This window comes from Petaurus breviceps, unplaced genomic scaffold (genome assembly GCF_028583685.1).
Source record: "Petaurus breviceps papuanus isolate PSGF00001 unplaced genomic scaffold, PetGlider_PUasm1.0 90925, whole genome shotgun sequence".
NCBI lineage: Eukaryota > Metazoa > Chordata > Mammalia > Diprotodontia > Petauridae > Petaurus > Petaurus breviceps.
Genome location: NW_027187380.1, coordinates 6055823 through 6078420, shown reverse-complemented (window position 1 = coordinate 6078420; position 22598 = coordinate 6055823). Strand labels below are relative to the sequence as shown.

The 22598-nt window shown below is 36.3% G+C and overlaps 2 protein-coding genes across 3 annotated transcripts in view; one reads left to right on the top strand and one right to left on the bottom strand.

Moving 5' to 3' along the window:
- The window catches only part of LOC138152432 (vesicle-fusing ATPase), a 217056-nt gene extending 201606 nt beyond the window's left edge, over positions 1–15450 (top strand). For both annotated transcript variants that reach the window (XM_069076202.1, XM_069076203.1), the window contains exons 19-21: positions 1224–1337; positions 13256–13311; positions 13751–15450. In XM_069076202.1, the coding sequence (XP_068932303.1) occupies positions 1224–1337; positions 13256–13311; positions 13751–13772 (192 nt within the window). In that variant the 3' untranslated portion in view covers positions 13773–15450. The remainder of the gene's footprint in view (positions 1–1223; positions 1338–13255; positions 13312–13750) is intronic.
- A 194-nt stretch (positions 15451–15644) lies between these two features.
- WNT3 (Wnt family member 3) overlaps positions 15645–22598 on the bottom strand; it is a 98857-nt gene continuing 91903 nt past the window's right edge. The window contains exon 5 of the mRNA XM_069076204.1: positions 15645–21668. The gene's annotated coding sequence lies outside the window, so the exon portion shown is untranslated. The remainder of the gene's footprint in view (positions 21669–22598) is intronic.

The window sequence follows — 22598 nt, the reverse complement described above, 5'->3', positions numbered from 1 at the left end:
TGGGAAAAAAAGTGTAGTTAGAAGCAAATTCATTACCAATTCTGGATTATGGTTAATATAAGCATCACAGAGAACTAAAAGACCTCTTTCACAAACTTAGAAACTGGGAGCTACATGGTGATATGTTAGTAAATTACATGGAGAAAGAAACATAGATTGTGAGAGGTAGTAAAATAATTAATTATAAATTACCTAGAACATTTGTATTAGCTTTTACCATATTTACTTGCACCTAATCAGATTCATTATTACCATTTGTATTTCTAATATAAAGCATTTTGCAGAAGCAACTGCAAAATTTTCAGAGACTTTGCAGAACAAGAATGATTCTGAAGACCTTTGTAGAGTCAGTTGTTATTTAAATTTTAAAATATTTAAGTTTCACTGGAGACTCTGTAATCCTTGAACCTAACCCTAGTTCAGTTATTTTTATTTTAGCAAGAGTACTCTTGTATACATACCTGCATTAAGTATCTGTTAAATGATTGCACTAATTATAGTGACCTGGTGACAAAGGACTTGAATGTCAGCTCCTTGAGAGCAGGGACTGTTTAATTTTTGTCTTCACATTCCTATCCCCTAGCACAGTGCCTGACATATAGTAGGGACTTAATAAATGATTGTTTATTGGTTGGTTAAAAGCATCTCCATATGATCGTTATAGCTCATGAGTTTAGCTAAATACTAGAATGGAATAACCCTTATGACTTACTGCATAGTCTCATTACTTCATTTTAAAAATCCTCTTAATAGTGAGAAATCCCAACAAAATGACAATTTAGTTGGTGTATTTTAGCTTGTGTGCCCTTAATGTTTATTTGAAGAATGATTATATTGTTCCTCTGTCAATTTTTTTTTTGCAAGGGCTCTATAGGAGAATGAAACACCAATTTATTCTATTATAATACATGCAGCATGTTTCTTGAAGTAAATATTGAGTTTTTTACTGTAATAATTGTTACATATTTACTAAATTTTTTTCTGTTAAAATACAACCAGTGGTAAAATGATACCAACTTCTGTTTAAAAGAAATATTTATTCAAGATTATAACTTATGTAGAAAGTGAGATCAAGGTTTACTTTAATGTACTATGAGATGACCATAGCAATTTAAATATCAATAAAGTATTCTAATCAATCTCTTAAGGATAAATGTGAGAATTGACTCTGCTTTTGATATAGATTTTAGGTTCCATTTAAGTATTTCTTTTCATTTTTCTAGCTTTTGGGTAACTTCAAAGATAAAGAACGTACCACTATTGCACAGCAAGTCAAAGGAAAGAAGGTCTGGATAGGAATCAAGAAATTACTAATGCTGATTGAGATGTCACTACAAGTAAGAGTCATCATTGATATACCATTAAAGGATTTATTATTTTATTTTACAAAGGTTTAATTTTAGCAAGCTAACAATATTATTATATTATTCTTCAAGTCTTGTGTAATACAGTTGTTTGCCTCTGAGATTGTGAAATATAACCTGATGAGTACTCTTTCCTTCATTTTGTTCAAACAAATCAGAATCGTTAGAGCTGAAAGGGATCTTAGGCATCACCTAGTCAAGTCTCCTCATTGTACAAATAAGGAGATTTTAATGCAAAGGACCTTTAATTACTTCTTTCTTAGACTTTAAAGATGAAAAACAACTTAGAACATCTTCTCCAACTCCCTTCTTTCACAGATAGGGAGCCTGAGCCCCAGAGAAGGAAAGTGACTTGCTCTGGGTCAAAAGCTAATGAGTTGTAGAGCTCATCTGAGAATCCAGGGCCCTGGTGTTACTGTCCACTGCACATTATACTACTGACCTTACTGGATTATGGTTATTTATACTTTAGTACAAAAGAATGTCTCAGTTGTCTTAATTTCTTAAATCACTCACGTTTTCTGAGTACCTAGCACATGTACAATATGTATTAGGTACTCACATTAGTGGGTCAAACCTGTACAATACACATGGCAAAGACAACCAGAAATGATTTTGACTAAGGCCAGTCCTAGTATAATCATGAAATTTCTTTACTACCTTTCTGTTTTCACCATTGGTGTTCATTCTCACCCTTCTGGAATTCCTCTTTCACTTCCTGTTACTAATATACCCTTTCTAGATGCTTATCCTATGTCCTACTCAATAACTCTTCTGGCAAACTTATTTTTAGTTAAAAAACTAGTCCTTCCTAGTGTTCTTCAGGATTTCAAAGGATTGGGGAATATCCTAATGTGGATATTCCCTTCAGAAGTAAAAAGTATAATCCATCTATGTCCCCTCATTAATTTTCCAAAGTAAACTCCACCTACCATCCTAATGGTTTTCCTCCATGGCCTCTTACATTAAAAAGGTCCAGTGCAGCATGAAGAATGGCCTCTCAGTTATTCTCTATACTCCATAAATGCCTAGCCCACTTTCTTTTTCAGTCCCACATCTCCTTGATCTCCTCTCTATGCCTTCTTGTCTACAGTTCTGTAACAGTAATAGGCTGTAGCCCTGTCATGCCCCCTGGGTGTCTCACTGTTGTCCTTTGGTGACTTCCAATTTAGATTCTTCAGAAGTTATAATATACCATGATTCACAACCATAGAACACGACCAGAGATATTGATGTTAATAAGAGTGACCTTGGAATTATGGGAAGATAATAGCATATTAAGACCTTTAGAAGCCTAGATTACCCACAAATACCCTAGGAAAAAATCTGAGGATGCAGTAGAAAGAACGATGATAAAATTAGAAAGATGTAACTATAAACTCCTCTATCCAGTCCAGAATTGCACAAAAGAACTCCAAAATCCAGCAGAAGCTTGGAGCAGAAAAAATCTGGGGTAACCTTTAGCCAAAGCATGGACCCAGACCAGCTCTTGGTTGTTCAGTGCCCAGAGCTCAGTGTCTAGGTAACCTGCCAAAGAAACAGCAGGAGATGGGTCCAGGCTAGCATTAGGCAATACAGTGTGCATTTCCACAGCAATTCAGTGCCCAGGCAGCCCCACTCAAGGCACTGCAGGGAACAGGGCCAGATAACATAGCATCCAGGTAACTTAGATCCTAGGAAACACACATGCAAGCCACAGAAGTAGAAAAGGCCTGTGCAGCACCTCAGAAACAAAGTATTTGAGGGTAGGCTTGCTACCAGCACTGTCAACAGCATCTGAGTAGGGATCTATCAGGCTCACAACAGAGCCAAATTTAGATTTGGAACTTTGTAAAAAGAATGAGACAAAAAAGGGCCAAGACAAAATCTGATTTGTCACTAGAAAACTAAATCAAACCCAGTAATTCCTGTAAAAAGCAGAAGCAAGTCTTACCCACTGTATACTGAACCAGGGCATGCCCATGAAGAGTAAAGAAAACAAAATTTCACCCAAACACAAAGCCCCATTTCAGAAATTAAGGCTGAAAATATGAGTACATAGAACAAAATGCTGAATATAATGAATAAATATCTTGGACTGAGAGGAGCCCAAGAAGTAAATGCAAAAGAAGAGTAATAACTCCACATGTCCAAATAGAGCCTCAGAAAAAAAGAATGTCCTGGCTTCAAGAAATAAAGGAGTACCTGGGAGAAATGAAATAAAAGATACAAAATGCAGTATTAAAGAAAATAACAGCTTAAGGAGAAAAAAACTAGCAAGGAAAATTAATATTTAAAATATACAGTGGTAAGTCAGTCTTGCCCTAGAATTGAACTCCCTAAAAGTTAAAATGGGCCAAACCAAAAGCAATGACTCTTTAAGATATCAAGAAATAATAAAGTAAATTGAAAATGGAAAATTAAAAGATTGAAAATAAAAGCAAAAGAAAATGTCACTACTCTTAGAATCTTTGGACTATCTGGACATCATGGCCCAAAGCAAAACAAAATAATCCAGATACTGTTTTTGAAGAAAATATAAATAAATAAAAACTGGAACAAGAGGGCAAAGTGAAAATAAAAAGAAACCACTAGTCACCTCCTGAAAAAAGTACCAAAAAAAAGAAAACTCCTAGGAATATGTCTATATTAGAATGTAAACAAATGAATTATATACATTCTATTATAGGAAGAAAAAACATTTATCCCCTCTAAACCTCACTGTTTTTTTTTCTTTTTCTTTTTGGAGGACAATTGGGAGTTAAGTGACTTGCCCAATGTCACACGGCTAGTTTTGTGTGTGTGTGTCTGAGGCTGCATCCAAACCCAGGTCCTCCTGACTCCAGGGCCGGTGCTCTATTCACTTGCACCACCTAGCCGCCCCAACCTCACTGTCTTTAAGGGTAAAAAATATAAATATAAAATATATAAAAACTTAAATAAATCAGGCAGAAGGCCTGGAGGTAGCTTTCTTCTATTGTTTTATGGTTCTCGGAGAAAGAAATGGGAGGGAGGAATAAAGGGAATATTCTGGGAAGGAAAGAAGGAAGAACAAGACCATAACCAAAATCCAGGTATTCCAAGTCAAAGGAAAAAATACTGGAAACTATCAGAAAGAGTTGAATTAAAGTGCTGAGGGGCCATAATTAGGAACACACGGGACTTTTAGAATAAAGAAGAGGAAAGCCTATAATACAATATTCCAAAAGGCAAAGATAAAGGCTTACAATCAAAAATAATCTGCCCAACAAAACAATAAATTACTATGGGGGGGAAATGAACTTTTAATGAAAGAGAGGACTTATAAACATCCCTGATAAAATTAGTTGAACTAAGCAGAATTTTTGAAGTACAAATGCAGAAGTCATTAGAAGCTTAGAAAGGCAAATACATTTTATCATTGGAAGGGACTATATGATGATGGATTGTTTACATTCTGACATAGGGAGGAAAAACATTTGTCCTCAAAATCTTAATGTCTTTAAGTGTCATATGTAAACTTAAATAAGTCAGGCCGAAGGTCTGAGGGTAGTTCTGTTCTGTTTTATGGTCCAAGAAGAAGGAAATGATTGGAATAGAGGAATATACTGAGAAGTAAAGGGGAGAGAATTTATTTTCTTGCATGGTAGTAGTGTACAAGATGAAGACTCTGAGAACATGAAGGAAAAGATCAAGGGAACAGTTATCTCATGAACCTCATTTTCATCTGAATTGGACCAAGAAAAGGTTGAATATACTTACATACATGGTTGTATCCACACATACAAATAACATGGTATTACAAATAAATTAATCTCAACTTGGGGAATAGGAGGAGACAGAGAGAGAAAGAGAGATAGAAAGCAAGATGGGAAAGGGAATGTTCATAAACAAAACAAACTTCAGCATCAGAATATACAGCATGAAAGGCAGGGTAAAAAGAAAAATATGATTGTAGACTAGGCAAAAGTAAGAAAAGGTAAGCAGAACAGAAACATCCCTTCCATTGTACTCACTGGTGATAAACAAAATATTCCCTTTTTTTTCTTTATCTTCTTTGTAAAGAGGGGAGCAAGGGACATACAGAAGAACAAGAGGACAGGATGGAAAGAAATATAAAATCAACATTCTTCATGAACATAAATAGTATGAATTCACCCATAAAGTGAAAGAGGATATGGCAGAATAGATTAGAAAGTAGAATACAATGATATTTTGTCTACAAGAAATACATTTGAAACATAAAGATTCACACAGAGTTCAAATAAGGGTTTGGAGCAAGCTCTATTATGCTTCATATAAATAAAAAAAAAAAGCAAGGATAATAACCATGATTTCAGATAACAGTGAGAAGAAACCTGATAAAAGAGGTTTTCAGGAAAACTTTATATGTATAAAAGCTTTATAGGAATAAACCAATAATATTTATACATACACACACACACACATGCAAGCTGGTATAACATCTAACTGCTTAAAGGAAAAGTAAATAAACTTGCAGGGAGAATTAGACAACAAAACTATAATGGTAAGGGACTTCAATTTATCCCTTTTTGACCTAGATAAATATAACAAAAAGATAAACAACAAAGAAATAAAACCAGAACTTTAGGGAAATTAGAGATAATCAATTTCTGATGATTGCTGAATGGGAACTGAAAGAAGTTAACATATATCTCAACTGTTTTGGCATCTTTACAAAGATAAACCATGTATTGGGGCATAAAAAAACTCATGAACAAATGCAGAAAAGCAGAAATACTAGACTTTTTATTGAATACAATGCAGTAGAAATTATATTTGTTAAAGGGTCTTTGAAAAGAAGATTAAAAATTAGTTGGAGATTAAATAATTGAATCCTAAAAATTGATGGATTGGAGAGTAAATCGTAGAATTGATAGAAAATGTCTGCAAAGAAAATGACAGCAGTGAGACTACATACCACACCTTAAGGGATATCACTAAAGCAGTCCTTAAGAGAAAATTTATATCTCTAAACTAGGGATTCCTAACTATTTTGTGTGTCATGGAGTCCTTTGGCAATGTGGTGAAGCCTTTGCACCCCTTCTCAGAATAATGCTTGTAGCCTACCTGGAGGAAATGCTAAATTTCATCTAGAAGTTAGTGAAAATAAAGAATATTTTTCCCCTGGATAATTAATGGACCTCCTGAAATCTATACATGGATCCTAAATTAAGGACTCCTGTTCCAAATGGTTTCATCATCAAAAGAAAGCTTAATTAACTGATCATACAATTTTTAAAAACTAGAAAAGCAACAGATCAAAAAATTCCAACAAAACACTGGAATAGAATTTCTGAAAAGAAAAGAAAAGAAAAGATGAACAAAAGTAAAGTCAAAATAGAAATACTATTGAATTTAAATATTTTTTACAAAGAAATTTTTAAAATGAAGTAGATAAAATTAGCTTGTCCCATTAAAAAGAGGTAACCTTATTACAGCAGTGTAGTATTGTTTGACTTGTTCTTGTGAGACACTGGTACAAGGTGTGCTGTTGCACAATATTTCTATGGTGATGGGCCTTTAAATGTGTATAGAAACCTAATGCTAATGTTAAAAGTAAAAGAAGTAGGTATTTTTAAAATGAAATAAAGTTAGTTTATCTCTTTAAAAAGAGATAAACCAGGTTGTTCTTATCAAAACTAGAAAAGAATGGTTCCCAACTGAAAATGCAATAAAGGAAACTATTTTTTGCCTAATTATATGCCAACAAAATTAACAACTTAGATGAAATAGATTAATATTTACAGAAATATGAAATGCTCGGTTGGACATAGGAACTAGATTATTTAAATAACCAGAAATTATCAGAAAAACAAAATTAACAAACCATAAATTAACTCCCAGAGTGTAGGAGGGAAAAAAACAGAATGAGTTTATTCAGATGAATTTACAAATTAATTCAATCAAACATTCAAAGGACTAATTCCAATATTACTTAAACTATTTGCAAAAGCAGGAAAAGAAAAGATCTTTCTGTAATATAGATATCATCTTTATACCTAAACCAGAGAGAAACAGAGTACAGAAAGAAAGCTAGAAGTCAGTATATCCCTAATGAATATTGATGCAAATCTATTAGCAAAGAGACTAGAATGATATATTAACATATTAGTAAAGAAGGTACAATACATATTAAAAATTATTACATTATGACTATATTATATTTATATTAGGTATTCAGGATTAGTTTAACAAATGGAAAATCATAAATATAATAGGTGATATTAATAGCAAAAAATAATTTTAAAACATAATCATTATATATGTTGGAGAAAGGCTAGAGGCCTTTCTATCTAGATCAGCAGTAAAGCAAGAATGTCCACCTTCTTCACTACTGTTTAACAGCTAGAAATACCAGCTGTAGCAATGACAAGAAAAAGAAATCAAAGGAATAAACATGCAAATAGAAAACAAAATTACCAGCTTTTGCAGATAGATTTGATAATCAGTTTAGGAAACCTAAAAGTCATTTTCAAAATTAAGTGGGAGTGACTAGGTGGCACTGACCCTGGAGTCAGGAGGACCTGAGTTCAAATCCATCCTCGGACACTTAACACAAAAACTAGCTGTGTGACCTTGGGCAAGTCACTTAACCCCAGTTGCCCTCCAAAAAGCAAAAAAAAAAAGATAAAAGATTAAGTGAAACAATAACTTCAACAAAGTTGTGAAATATAAAATAAATCGACATAAATCATCATCATTTATATATATATATATATATATATATATTACAAAATAAAGCCCAAAAGAAAGAGATACAAAGAAAAAAAATCCATTCATAATCTCTACAGAATATATATTTGTGAATCTGCCCATCAAGACACATAGGAACTATGTGAATGCAGCATAAAATATCCTTTACAAAAATAAGCAGTCCTAAATAAGTGAAGAAATATTAATTATTTGTGGGTAGACTCTGCCACCATAACCAAAATGACAATGCTATTGAAATTAATTTAGTTATTCAGTGCTATACCAATTAAAACTACCAGATTATTTTATGAGCTAGAAAAAAGTAATCATGAAATTTTATCTGGAGGAACCAAAAAGACGAGAATCTCAAAGGAAATCTTTAGGAAAAAAGAGGGAAAGAGATGGTATCAGATCTCAAACTATATTTAAAAGCAGTAATCTTCAAAGGGATTTGATGGTGGTTAAAAAGCAGAAAGTTTACACACTAATACAATAGTGATAGAGCTAGAAACTGTGTAGCTATTCTATAAAGCAGTCCAGAACTGGACCCCATAAGAGCCCAGAACATTTTGTTTTAGCAATACTCCTACTAAGCATATACCTCAGAGAAATCAAAGAACTAAGAAAATCCATTTGTACAAAATTACCTATAGCAGCTCATAATAGACACTGAATAAATGCTTGTTGATTGGTAACCCTAAGGATATACTCAGAAAGAACTTTAGTTTCTTATAGTTATAGGCCAGTCTGTCAGCTACTACTGTTTTCTAGCCATTTTGGTTTTAAAAAAAAGTATGTGTAATTTCTCTGTGCTCTAGTACATGGTCTTTTTTTTTATAAGGTATTATGTAGTGTTGGAAAATATGTATATTCTTTTTATGCTCTTATTCACAAAATGCCATAAGCCTTTCATTCCAACAGTTTGCTGTTTTACATTTTCTTTTTGTTTATCCTTCTGTTAGAATTGTCCAGCTCTATAGCAAAAAAAAAAAAAGAAAGAAAGAAAGAAAAAGAAAAGGGGACAGCTAGGTGGTGCAGTGAATAGAGCACCAGCCCTGGAGTCAGGAAAGACCTGAGTTCAAATGCGGCTTCAGACACTTAACACAAAAACTAGCTGTGTAACCTTGGGCAAGTCACTTAACCCCAATTGCCCTGCAAAAAAAAAAGAAAAGAAATAGAATTGTCCAGCTCTGAAAGAGGAATATTAAAATGACCTTCAGTTTTCATGTTCTTACTTGTCTTTTCACAGTTAGATGTCTCTCTTTATTTTTGTAATCAACTAACTTTCATTTTATGAATTCAGATGCTATGCCATTTGGTCCATATGTTTTATATTGATATTGCTTCTTTGTATATGGTTTCTTTAAGTATAGTTTTCCTAATTGTCATCTCTTAATATTTAAAATTTTTGTTTTGGTGTTATCTAGTAGCATCAGTGTAACTCCTGCTTTTTTGACTTCATTTAGTAGATAACAAATTTTGTTCCAACCTCTTGTTTCCATTCTTTATATATCTTTATTTTTAATTATGTTTCTTGTATGCAGCAGATTATTAGATTTTGCTTTCTATTACTGTTTCTATTTAATATGTTATTTATTATATTCACATTTAAGGTTGTGATTGTTAGATTTTAGGTTTTCTTCCATTTATTTATTTTGTATTTTATTCTCTTGCAAAGTTAGTACTTTGACCATGTAAATCAGTTTTGTTTACACTGTTTTGATGCTTTTCTATTCCATCAGGCTTTCCCCCTCCCCCACTTTGTTTTGTTTTTAACATCTCTACACTCCGTTGCTTGATAAGATGCTTCAGTGGTCCTTTAACCACTTTGAAGGCTACCTTTGAGTTTGTTCTTCTGCTCACTTTATAGCAGCACTTTGGGCATACTGTCATTTATTCCTCACATACATTCAATCCTCTGTAGTTGTCATGATGGTATAATGAAGGCAATAGGGGTATGGGAATCAGGAGACCTCAGATTCAGGCCTCACTTTGACATTGCTTGGTTGTGTGACCTCAGGCAAGTTATTTTTTCACCTGGATCTCACTTTCCTAATCCATACAATGAATGGCCTGGACAAGGTGATTTTTCTTAATCTGTAATATTTTTTATGCATGTGTGCATACTTGTGTCTAATGTGAAACTCAATCTTGTCCACCCTGCAGGATCTAGTACCATACCCAGGTAGACCCGGGCAACTCTCTAGTAACTAAAATTACTTTACATGGGGAGAGGAAACATTAGAAACAGGAGAGAGTTAAAATGAAAAGGAAAGTTGGACAAATCATAATTATCATAACATTTGAAAGTTGGAAATTAATTTAGAAATAATCTTATGCATCCTCTTCATTTTATAGATGAGAAAACAGAGGCCCAAAGAAATAAGGTGACTTGTTCATGATCACAAAGTTAGTAGTAGTGTTACAGTGAGAACACAGGGCTCCTGACTACTGGTACGTTACTGGTTCTTTGAAATGGTTCAATGGTTCCATGAGACCATTTTGACACCTTTTCTGGACTCAACCCAGTGCTCTCTCTACACCATGCTAAAGTGGAGAATATTCTGAAGTGTTTTTACCCACTCAGAAAGGTAGAATTCAATGAAAATCCTACCACAATAGAATTAGAACCCTTTCACCTTTGTTTCTACTATCTCAAACCCTGTCCTGGCACAAAGTTTACAGGGAAAGAAATTTCCTAGTAATTTTGTCCTTTGCCAGATTTTTTTTCCTCTCACTCTGGAAGGTATTAAATGTAAGCCCAGGCAACATTTCCAGCCCAGTTTGTTACCTGTTCTTTCATATTTTCCCAGCTATATCTTCACAATGGCATCCCAAATTGCCTTTTTCGTTCAATATATTTCACAGCAAAAGCAGATTTAAAAAAAACTATTGACAATGCATTAAATGAAAAGAGAAATCTGAAATTGGTCATTGGATTCATAAACAAATAGAGAAAAACATGAACTCAATGTGTCCCCTACTGATTGCTTTAAATGTATGGTCTTAGGAACCTAAACTTTGGAGGATGAATTTATCTACCAACTGGGCTGTTTTTGAATATGTTGATTTACTTGCAGTCTGAGCAGTAAATTAAAATTACAGGCTAATCACATTGCTCAAGATTCTTTTTGGTAAAGGTATAGATACAGGTGTATTGGCTCTTTTCTTGGAAGAAGATAAATCTGTCAGAGTGCTCAGCTGCATTCTTCATTTCTTAGTCTCAGTACTTTAAAAAAAAAATCATTGCATAGAGAAAAATATGTAGCTCTTTTCTCCCCAACCCCCACCTTCTTCCTTTGATGCTTCCAAGTCAGGGATCAAGTTAATGCCTCTTATGTATGTGGGGTAAAAGGAAGAGTGTTGCACTTGGGCCTAATCTTCAGCCGACTGACATTTCATAGACCTCTAAGTTTGAACCCCTTCATGTCAAATGGATTTTGTGCAGCTGAATGAATTCTCTTTAGATCTGCTTCAGAGAGGCTGAGCCTAAGTGAAGAGGCATGTAGTTCAGCAGAATATAAGTCATGTTACCTCTCTGTTCACTATACACAATTCTGTTAAAACTTGCACAGTACTGAGGATCTGCTCTGACTAGATGTCACCTGAGGGAATAAAGTCATTTATCTAGATTACTTTTTTCCTCTCTTTCTCTTGACTTTTAATTCCATAGCTACAGGCAAGTCAGTAAGTCATTGCTCACACATATTAAATATATTTAATGGGCAAAGACCTGCAAGTACTGACTACAACAGAGTTGCAGCCAATTTCATTTTTTAAAAACTTGACAATTGATTCACATGTAGTTTTATTCCCAAAGAAGAAAAATGTTTCTTTTGTTAAAGATTCACACTTTTCCTAAGTCATTCGTGGTATGACCTCTCTACTGTGATGCATGTGAAACTTTCTTGTTTCCTGAGATAAAAAAAGTCAATAATCTTAAAAAAGAAATCCAATTGCATATGTACCCACAGCTGCACTGAGTATCTGAAAGCTCTTCCTGGAGGGAAGGGAGTTCCCTCTTGGGAATCAGACTTGTCCTGGAACATTTTTTAAAAGTTAGGTATGTTTCTAACAATCCAAGTTCCTCTTTGAACACTCAAAATGGTTTTGATATGATCATTTTCTAAATTATTTCACATATCTGCTGGACCAGTATGAGTAGAAAATGTTAGGGAAATTCATTTTTTACTTCATACAGGTTAAAAATAAAAGCCAGTGATGGGATTACTGACAGAATTGATCATCAGAGGTCTTGCGTCTCTTGCTGAGGAATTCTAGCATCCTTCTTTCTGTTTTCGTCTTCACAACCAACAGCCTCATGAGTTATAGTGGTTATTTCTCCCTTTTTAGGTGGGACTCAGATCCAGAGAAGGGAAAGTGTTAGTTATTCATAGGTCTTTCGATTAGTAGTTTGATGGAATCCAGGACTTGCAGCGAAGTTCATATCTTGTCTTGTTTTGTCTTGTTTTGTCTCAAATGTTGTCTTGCTTTTCTTTTGACTTGACTCTGCACTGGTTGAGGGATCCTCTCACCGTGAGTTCCTCTAGTCTGCTCGTAGTCATTAGATAAGAGAACAGAGAAGGGAGAAGGGAAAGAGCATTTATAGAGTGCCTCCTCTTGGCCAGGCCCTGTAAGCTAAAACACTTTACAAATATGATCTTATTTGATCCTTACAACAACCCTGTGAAGTGGATGCTGCTATCCCCATTATTACAGTTGAGGCAAACAGGCTAAATGACTTGCTAGTATCTGAGGCTAGTTTTGTATTCAGGTTTTCCTGACTCCATACCCAGAGTTCTATCTACTATACCACTGTGAATCCACTGCAAAATGTATTTACATTGAGCTCTTTGTAAATGGCCACCTGTCCAAGTTACTTATATATGTCTCATGAACGTGTAATGTTTTTGTTATATTGGTAATAGCTAAGGAACTCCTGTTGGAAAGGGCAACTAAACCAGTCAAAAGGATGACATTCTGTTATAGCCCTCAATGTGGGAAGCTCCCTTTGGAGGTCCAGCTCTAAACAACAATTTATGTATTCTGTTATAAATCATATTAATGGAGAAAAGGCTGATAAGGTGCTTCTGTTGGTCAGTCAGAAGGTTACTGAAGTGAGAGTTAAGTGTTTATTTAGGATGAAGTAAATGTACAGTTAACTGAAGTACAATATGCTGGTAATCTGGATTCTTTATCTTTTCTGTTATATTTAGATGGATTCTGAATACCGTGTGAGAAAATTCCTGGCACTCCTAAGAGAAGAAGGGGCGTAAGTAGATGCATTTAAAGCTGTCAAGCCAGCTTACCATTTTGATAGCTGCGTCTGTTTAATCCTACTGCATCCATGTTCCTAAGAGTTGCTCTAGAGTCCACATATTTGATTTCTCAGCCATAATTGGATGTCTTTGTATTTTTTTTTTATTTCCACATTATTTGCTATCATTGCTGGTGTGATTAGAAACCAAGCATAGATATTGACCTGCTGTTCTGTTTTCCCTGAACTCCATCTCCAAATTTGTCAGTAATAAGTGATGGTGCATATTTAGTGAATAGGATCTTGCCCAGTTTGAAATGCTCATCCTCTCTGTAGCTAGTGCAAGAATAGGAAGAAAAAAGCTCTGAAAGAAACTTTTTTTTAAAGGCTCCTTTGGCAAAGGAGGGATAAACTCCATCAAAATGGTAATTGTCTCTTTGATGTGCTTTTGCAGTAACCCCCTTGACTATGATTGAATGTGGACTCTGCTGTGCAAAGTGACCAAGGGAAGTGACCAACGTGAAGATGACCGCCTTGCATCTTATTCAAGGGCACTGGCCTAATGGAAATGCAACTCTACCTTCCATAAGCCCTCAGTCTGCATGTGTAGTGCAATATATTCTCATTCCTTATGCTCGTCTTAGATACTCTGGTGTTTTTGTGGCAGGTGATAGTTTGCTTGGTGTCATGCTTCTATTTCTGTGCAGACTAAGAGAAGACATTCTCACTCAGTTTTTAGGTGTGGAAAGAATGGACTCTACTTGCTAACATTAAATATTTCAAGTGTCCTGCCCCACGTACCACCAGCAAATTTAATGAACATTGCAAGTAAACATCTTGCTTAACTGAGACCAAACTCACGATAGGAAAGTGAGACAGCAGTGGTACCTTAGAAGGGGATGTGATTCTCTATGTATTATTGATGTGTTTAGATGTCAAAGACAACAATTAGATTATGGATTTCCAGAATACCCATTATTACCCTTGCCTAAATCCATATGAATCTGAATTTCTCGCTTGCTCTTTCTTTGGTCATATAAAGTTTATAGTCTGTGGTCAGAAAATTTTTCCTGGTGGAAGAACAAAATAAGACTGCAGAGGCAGCATCACATTGAAGACACAGAATTTCCCCTTAATATTATTTGTTTGATTTGGAGAAGTTCGTACTATAGTACTATTCCATGTGGTTGTTAAAAACCAATGAGTTATTTGTGGGAAAGTATACTACCCTAAACAGAAAGAGGTTATGAAAAATAATTCAGGAACTTCTTTGTGCTAATTAGTGTCCCAGCTTTAAGCGAGCCAGTTCCTTAGAGCTGAAGTTTGTTACTATCCCTACATTTTTCTTTCCTCAGTGAGAAAACTTAAAAGTTGCAGTCCAGTCTTTCTTCCTTTGGAACCAGTTACCAAAGTGCTAATCTATACTATGCAGTATCTAAGGAGTACACTATCATTATTATTATTAGTTGAAATATTCAAAAAGACACCCTTTCCCCTAATCTTTTGATTTCATTCTAGCAAGTATGTCAAATTTCAGTTATCATCTGCCCATTCCTTCCAAAAGGGGCATGGCAATCAGATTCATTTCTTTTTGGTGACTTTTCTAATAACTGAGTTAGGGTATATTTAATTAGGTCAGCTCATTTGGTAATGAGGCTTGTAGAGCATGCCACTTTCTCCCCCACCCCCACCTTCAAAGGGAAGACAAACAACCCAAAGCCGAATGACAGAGCTTGACGCTAACCTGGCCAGCCTGGCTGCTGGAGCTTGCAACCCCAGCATGATGTGGATCTCTGTCATTTGTCCTCCTGGTGGGAGAGCAAACCATTCTCCAGGCCTTGCTGAATATGCTTTTAGCATAGTCTTAGGCACATCATCAGCTTTCTTTTGGAGTTTTCATTCTCTGTTCATTTCAAGTGATGTGTGCTGTGAAAATCTGTGATTTCCAGTGGCCAGTATCCATGGTGACCCCTCTCTGCGTAAGATCTTGCAACTTCCTCTTCCCAGGAAATCAGCACATAATATATTAACTTAATGTCTCTGGTTAAACGACGTAAATGTTTTTATCGTGCTTTTGTCCAAGAATATATTGAGAACTATGTTATATTTAATGCCAATGACTGTATGCAATAAATAGCACATATACTTGGAAAAGTTTGTCAGCCTCATGACTTTGCTCAAGTAGTGGGTAGTCTATTGGATCTGTTGTGAAGAGAATTAAGAGATCAGCAGAAGCTACTTCAGTCTTGAGGGGCACAGAATAGAGTAAGGGGACCATTTTCAAAGTGTGGTTATCTTTTTTTTCCGCTAACAGCCACAAGTTATGTATAAAAAAGGTGCTCTACAAGTAAAATTGCAAGTGCTTTATTTTATTTTCCCCATTTGGAAACTGAGGTACAGAAACCATGCAATAAGTCATTAATGAAGTTAGAAAGAGAAATTCTTCTTAGTTAGAACCATACCCTTCTATGAAGCACACAAATCAAGCAGTTCTAACCTTCCCACTGAGGTTCTTCACAACTCTGTTCATGGTAGATTTTGGTGTCCCTCTGAGATTTTTTTTTTTAATTTTTGTTCCATTACTTTGTTTACACTTTCCTATGGCATGGAATCTCTCTGCCTAAATTCCTTCAGAGTAACTCCAAAGCCCTAAATCACAGATTAAGGCCCAGATTGTCCCAAAAGTCTTGGGTCCTGATCTAGTTTTCCTGGGACAATCTGACGATTTCTGGGGGTGGGCAGGACATCTCTCTAAAACTCCTTGGGGAGCCTCGAAGAGCATTGGAGAACTCTGGAGTGAATCTACTCCCTTGGAAATCTCCATAGATTTCTCTGAATGTGTACTTGATGAAATGTCCTAAGAATGGTTTAAAAGCAAGAACCAGATGATTACATGTTAGCCAACACACAGCTGATTTATAGAACAACGGGACTGTTGGTATCCATCTTCCTCCCTAGATGAACAATCAACAAGTGATTGCTGTCAGATTCCTTTTAAAACTTCAGAAAAAGAGAATGCTTCTCACCTTATATTCACACTACTTCCCAAACCCTTCAGTCCTCACCCTTCCCTTTTGGATCAGACAGTGACTTACACTTTATACTCAGCCTGTTTGTTACTATAGAAACGGCTATAACCAGTGGTGTGCTAGTAAATGTTTAATAACCAGCTCTTGGGGGGGGGGTGCTCTGTGTATGACACACTTTGCCATTTAATCTACTTTATTAGTATTTTCTTCATCACTTTCTTAAGTCTAGACAATCATCAAAATCGTAAATCAAGCCTTGATTAATAGCACGTGCAGATTTCCAGGGTGTAAATACTCTCACACTAAAAATTTAACCATCAGCTCTCATGAGCCTTTTGGAGCCAGCACTAGCACACCGTTGGATATAGCATAATTATCTCTAAAATAATGCTTTGCTTCAGGGAATCCTTTTGCTTCTTTTATTTTTTAAATACAAATATCTTGGGGCAGCAAGGTGGCACAGTGAATAGAGCACCAGCCCTGGAGTCACAAGGACCTGAGTTCAAATCCAGCCTCAGACACTTAATACTTACTAGCTGTGTGACCTTGGGCAAGTCACTTAACCCCAATTGTCCTGCCTTCCCCCCTCCAAAAAGACCAAAAACAGACAAAAATACAAGTATTTTGAAACTCTCGAGTTTCAACCATAAGTCATTAAACCCTGCTTTTCAGTGTCTGAGCACAACTGATGGTGAATATATTTTGTTCAAAGCCTGTAGTCCCAGGTAAAGGACAATTCTAATCTAAATACAAAGGTAGAAGTATTCTTTCCTTTTCTTTCCCTGCTAGCTTGGTTGCAAGCCTCTCCAAAGCAGTGGAGCAATGGAAGGTCTGTACCAGTAATAAGAAGGTTGTACATGAATTTTAAATTCAGACGCTAAAACTATAGCCAGCTTCTTATGTTGTCTCAGGCACTGCCAGGACCATGTTCTTGAAATAAGCCTACTGAGAGTATATGTGTTCTCTGTCAGGGACTGCATTCCGATTCAAAAGATACCATCTCTGATCAACAAGAATCCCCACTACATGAACATAAACGGCACAAAATTTGCAAGAGGATGAGAAAGGCCACTGACTAAAAGCTTCTTGCACACAGTCCCCATTCCAAACCACTTGGGGAGCATAAGATGGCTAGAAACGCACCACACCTCCCTGCACATGTTCCTCAGGGTCTCTTTTTGGGAGGATGGGGAATGGGATAAGAGGCAGAAGAGAATCAACAGCAACAGCCACAATTTTCCCCCTAGTTAATTTGCTTTCCAGTACCAACCATAAAAGAAAAGTTATACCTACAATTATTCCATTACCTCTGCTGCTTAACCTGCATCACCATTTCCCTAGTCCCTTTCTGCCTTTTTCCATTATCTTTGCTCCTTCTCTTCTCTGCACTTCTCTCTCCCTGCTATTTCCCCTTCTTTCTTCCATAGTAAATTATATAGCTTAGAAATGAACCTTCTGATGAGTTTTCATTTTCTCTCTTCTTGAGGATCTTCTTTCCTCGCTTTTTGTTAAGTCTTTTGGCTATTTTGTCATCCATGAAACTGTACCTGTTATTCTGCTTGCAAAATGAGGAAAATTATATTCCTTAGTTGCTTCAACCTATCCTTCTAAGACATGGTGAGTCTCCTGAGGACACACTGCAGTTTGTCAGTGGCCTTTCATCAATCCATAAGAGAGAGAGATTGCACAGACTGGTTATCCATTCCCCATGTTAAAACCTTAAGGAATGGGGAGGAAGGGGAGTGCAATGACCTCCTTCCCATTCTACTTTTGCAGAGTTCTGGTTATTGAGAAACTTTCTTTCTATCAAGGTAAAATCCAACTGTCTTTAACTTCCACACACTGCTGATAGTTTTTCCTTCTGGGTTTACCTAGAACATAATCTCCCCTGGATGACAGCCTTTCATATAAGACAACTAACATGTTCCCTTCACAGTCTCCTTTCCCTCTGATCCTGTGTCTTTACCCTACCAAGTTAAACATTGTCATTTCGCTCACCTTAACCTCCTGTGACTCAGTTTCTCCCAAGTTGTCTTCTGGGAGATGTGCTACCTTAGAAAGACACAGTAATCCTGATGATGTCCAGTTAAAATTGATCAAAACTGATAATATCACCAACCATATTAAGGAGTCAGTTACAAAGGAATGGAAAAACATTCTCTCCAAACTCAAGGGTGTACTGGCAAACATCAGTCCATCCTCTATCCTGATTAGTGTAAATTCTAAAGGTTGTGTGATAAGAGAAAGTGCAGAATAAATAAATAGTATAATGTAAATTATAAAGCACTTTTGAACTTCAAGAGAATTGCTATATCTATTAAAGGTAGAATTTTGCATTGGGGTCTAAAGACTGGAAGAACCATTCCCTATTCTGAATTATAGAATCTCATGCTTTATAAGACTTGTATTAACTTTGGATTTTAAACCAAAGAAACAAAAACCCAGCCACCTGGAATATACCTACTGAGAATTCCTACTCTTACTGCTCAAGCCAATCTAGGAATTATAATGAACCTGTTTTCCATGAAATTAAGAGACCTGGAATGCCATCCCCCACTCATCATCCATCATCTTCATTCTATGACTTATTCCTTACTGGGGGTGGGGGAGCTGGACGAAACTACTTTTAGTGCCATTTTGCAGAACATTCTCAAATACCAGCATACTTCATTTTACAAAATATAGTTTTATCAGAGGTGCCTGCAAAGCAAATCCTATGTTCCCATGGACATCCCTCATAAAATTACCAAGAGACTATAAATTGAAAACATTTTGTGAAGAAGGAACTAAATTGGTGAGCAGTCTAGTGGCACTTCCAAGGTACATTCTTGACCCAAGGATCTCCTTTTTATCATCAAAACTCCTACCTTGTCCATTTCCAACCAAAACAGCTTCAGATGAGACAGGAGATACCTCCTGAACATTTCCAGAATGTAGCTTTTTTTATGAAAGGAAATATAATATTTGATTTTTAAAAAATCAGGCTGCAAAATTTTAGCTTAGCAGAAGATGCTACTAATCTAATATATAATGCTGTCCAGGCTGAAAAGTCCTTAAATAAAAGGTATCAAGCTCTACAAATTTGATCAGTACCCAATATTATCAATTTTACAACTTGTAAATTATGTATATTGAGTTTATTTAAGCAGGAGGTTGCCTCTGATAATTTTACATTATTAGTAGCTCAGATTTTACTATGTGAAATTATGTTTAGAATATTCTTCAACAGGAGTAGGGAAAAGAACCTTGAGCTGGGGCCAGGGACTAGAGGTCGCCATATTTGGAATTTCATATTCTTGGCCTTGTGAGAGAGTTCATCTGTAAAATACACAGACTGTAAGCACGTGTCAGTTTTAAGTTTGTTTACCTTCTCTTTAATGACTTAACAGAAAAAAAAACTGCATGATGAAATATATTTTCTCCAAATATATATATAATATATTTATATAATATATAATCTTAGTTAACTCAAAGGTATATACATTGTATAATAAATAATATTTATAAAAAGAGAATTCTTTTGAATATAAAATCAAAAAGATCAACAACCTCTACAACTTTTTACAAAACTTTGGATACAGCAGGTTTGTAGGAAATTTCCATCGGATACTAATACCTGACTACAGCAAGAATAATTACAATGTAATCAATGTACTATTATTAAATAATTAAGTCAGCTACTGGAATACTCCCCGGAAACGTGACTTTTTTTTTTTTTACCACTTTTAATATAGAATACATAGGTATGAAAAGGCTGCTTTTGAAATATGTATCAGTTACAGCAAGCATCACCGAGTCACCTTGGTGTAACACTTGGCAGCCTAAGGTGAGGCGGAAGGAGCATTCAGGCTCCTCTAGGTATAGCAGGAGTGAGGGGAGGGGAGGTGGAAGTATCCTTTTTGCAGCTTAAAGTATGCATGCGAGGCTCCCTAGGTAACGGCGTAGACCATCTTAGAGAATGTGGAGAGTGCTACTAATTCTATCTCCTGACCCCTGGTCCAAGAATGTGGTAGTTCAAATAGAAAATAACTTTCTTCTTTCTTCCCTGAATCTTCCCATGTATTTTTGTAAAAGTTCTCCCCTTCCCCCCGCCCCCAAAAAAAAAAATCATTTGCCTGGATTTCAATAGCCTTCTATAGGAGATGTAAAATTGTCTCAAGGCTGGGTAGTTGGTCCTACTAAGTGCATTCCAATAATCTGTGGACCAAGAAGATCAAGCCTGCCTGTCCTTAATGGATTATATAAAAAATCAACAGCTGTGTGGTGTTCAGAGTGTTACCTCTGAGTAAAAATAAGGGGAAGAAAAGCAGTATTGAACATTTCATTGGATTGCATTTTTCCTTATATAGGTCAAAGAAAGTTACGAATAGTTGTTGGGTGGGGGGTGGGGGAATTGTCCTTATTTCAAAGGAAACGAGAATACTTCTCATTCCTATAACTAAAGGGGATAAAAAAGACCATGGATGGATGGCCTCATAAAGACCTCTGTGAGACTCCATTAGAGCTGGTGAACAAGCCTTGCTCATGTTGCTGGTTCACAAAAAAAATCACTTGACTGCATTTCCAGGTGAAGCCTCTTTACAAAGAGACTTTGGGTTTTGCATCTATTGTTCATAAATGCTTCTTAAGCAGAACAGCCTTCTGGGAAAAAAATGAGGCAATAATGAACGGCTGCTATTTGGCCAGCTTAACAGGTGCTTAAAGTTCAAAAGCCTCTCCCAGCTCAGCCTTGGCCCAGCCTACTACTTGAGTCCCACTAAAACTATGGCTTTTCACCAGCATATAAAGGTATGTCAGATTTGGATGGGAGCAGATAGGGAAGAAGATGCCACAGGGGGCTGTCCTGCTTCATAATTCCCACCTTGTAGACATTGAGGAATCCCATCTTAAGTAACAGTTTGAAAACAGTGATTGCTGATATCAGGCAGAGAGCTCAGATCAGCCCAGCCTGTCCTGCTGGAGTTGACATTTGTTTTTAAATTTTATTTTCTCTTAACATGTGCAAAGATTAGCTCTGGGTTCTGTGCCTGTCAGACCCTAGAGAACCAAAGAGAGAGCCCCTTCTTAAAAAACAAAACAAAACAAAAACAACAACAAAAAAAAAAAAAACACATACACACACAAAGCATCCAGAGTAGGGTGAAAATCTTGAGGAAAAGGAAGAAAAAGTCCCGTTCATTGGGTGGGTGAGGTCCAGGTAATTTACCACATGTGCATCTGACATTAGTCTGTTTTGTTCAATGCTCTCCGATGCTGTGAGCATGGGTCCTGGCTGTAGATCCTGGCTTCCCATGGGACTGTGGTCAATCCTCCCAACCACATGCTTCACCTGCTCCCAGAGCCCTTTGAAAAAATAAAGAGAAAGATTGAAAAGGGAGCATCTCCTGCCCCTGGGAGATCACCCTTCTGGGTGACAAAATAGTGCAGACTTCTTTATTCTCTCTGTTCCACTAGCATTCCCATCTGAATTAATAGTGGTTTTACCTTCACTCATTAAGGATTCTTAGCACTATGCAACAGAAACTTGCAAAATCTGGTAGCCTTAGAGATAAAAGTAAAAGGCCTTTACTTGTCATTTTGCAAGATTTAACAAATATGGAATTTTATAGACAGACTCTAGCAACTAAAAAAACCTTAAGGCCAGCTATGGAAGGGGTCCATGCTGGCCAGCCTAGCAAGTAGTCTGTACATGGATGCTGAGTTGGTTGGAATATTAGGAGGGAGAATTTCAGTGACTGCAGGATGGCCATCATCTTTGCAATAGCCACTCATCCATTCTAGCCGTCAGACTCTTCTATATCCAAAGCCTGGTGGTGAGTCAGTGAAATCCCTGGTCACTGATGCAAGGATGAGAATGAGAGTGAAAAGCAAATGTCTACTTGCCCTGGACAAGTAGAAGTTTTACAGGATGTGTGTTAAAAAGTAATGATTTGATTCACTTTACTGTCTCTGCACTTTCAGCAGGAAGGAGATTTGTGAGCTAATAAAATGCTTTATAATTCTTTGTGAGGCTGATTTGGAACTGGTCTGTATACCTAAGCCTGTAATTCATCACTGGTCATGGTAGATAGCTAGGCACTGGTTTAAAGTTCATTAATTCATTCAACCAACATTAAAGTTGAGGGTTATCTGTGCTCAGACCACTTCTTTCTTTAAATCCTGAGCCCAGTGGTTTACAGGGTCATGTTTCTCAGCTTTCTCTGGGCTTTTGATTTTCAAATCAAAAAGCTCCTTCCATGGGGACTAGGCTGATGAAGCTGCCTGAGGAGTTAG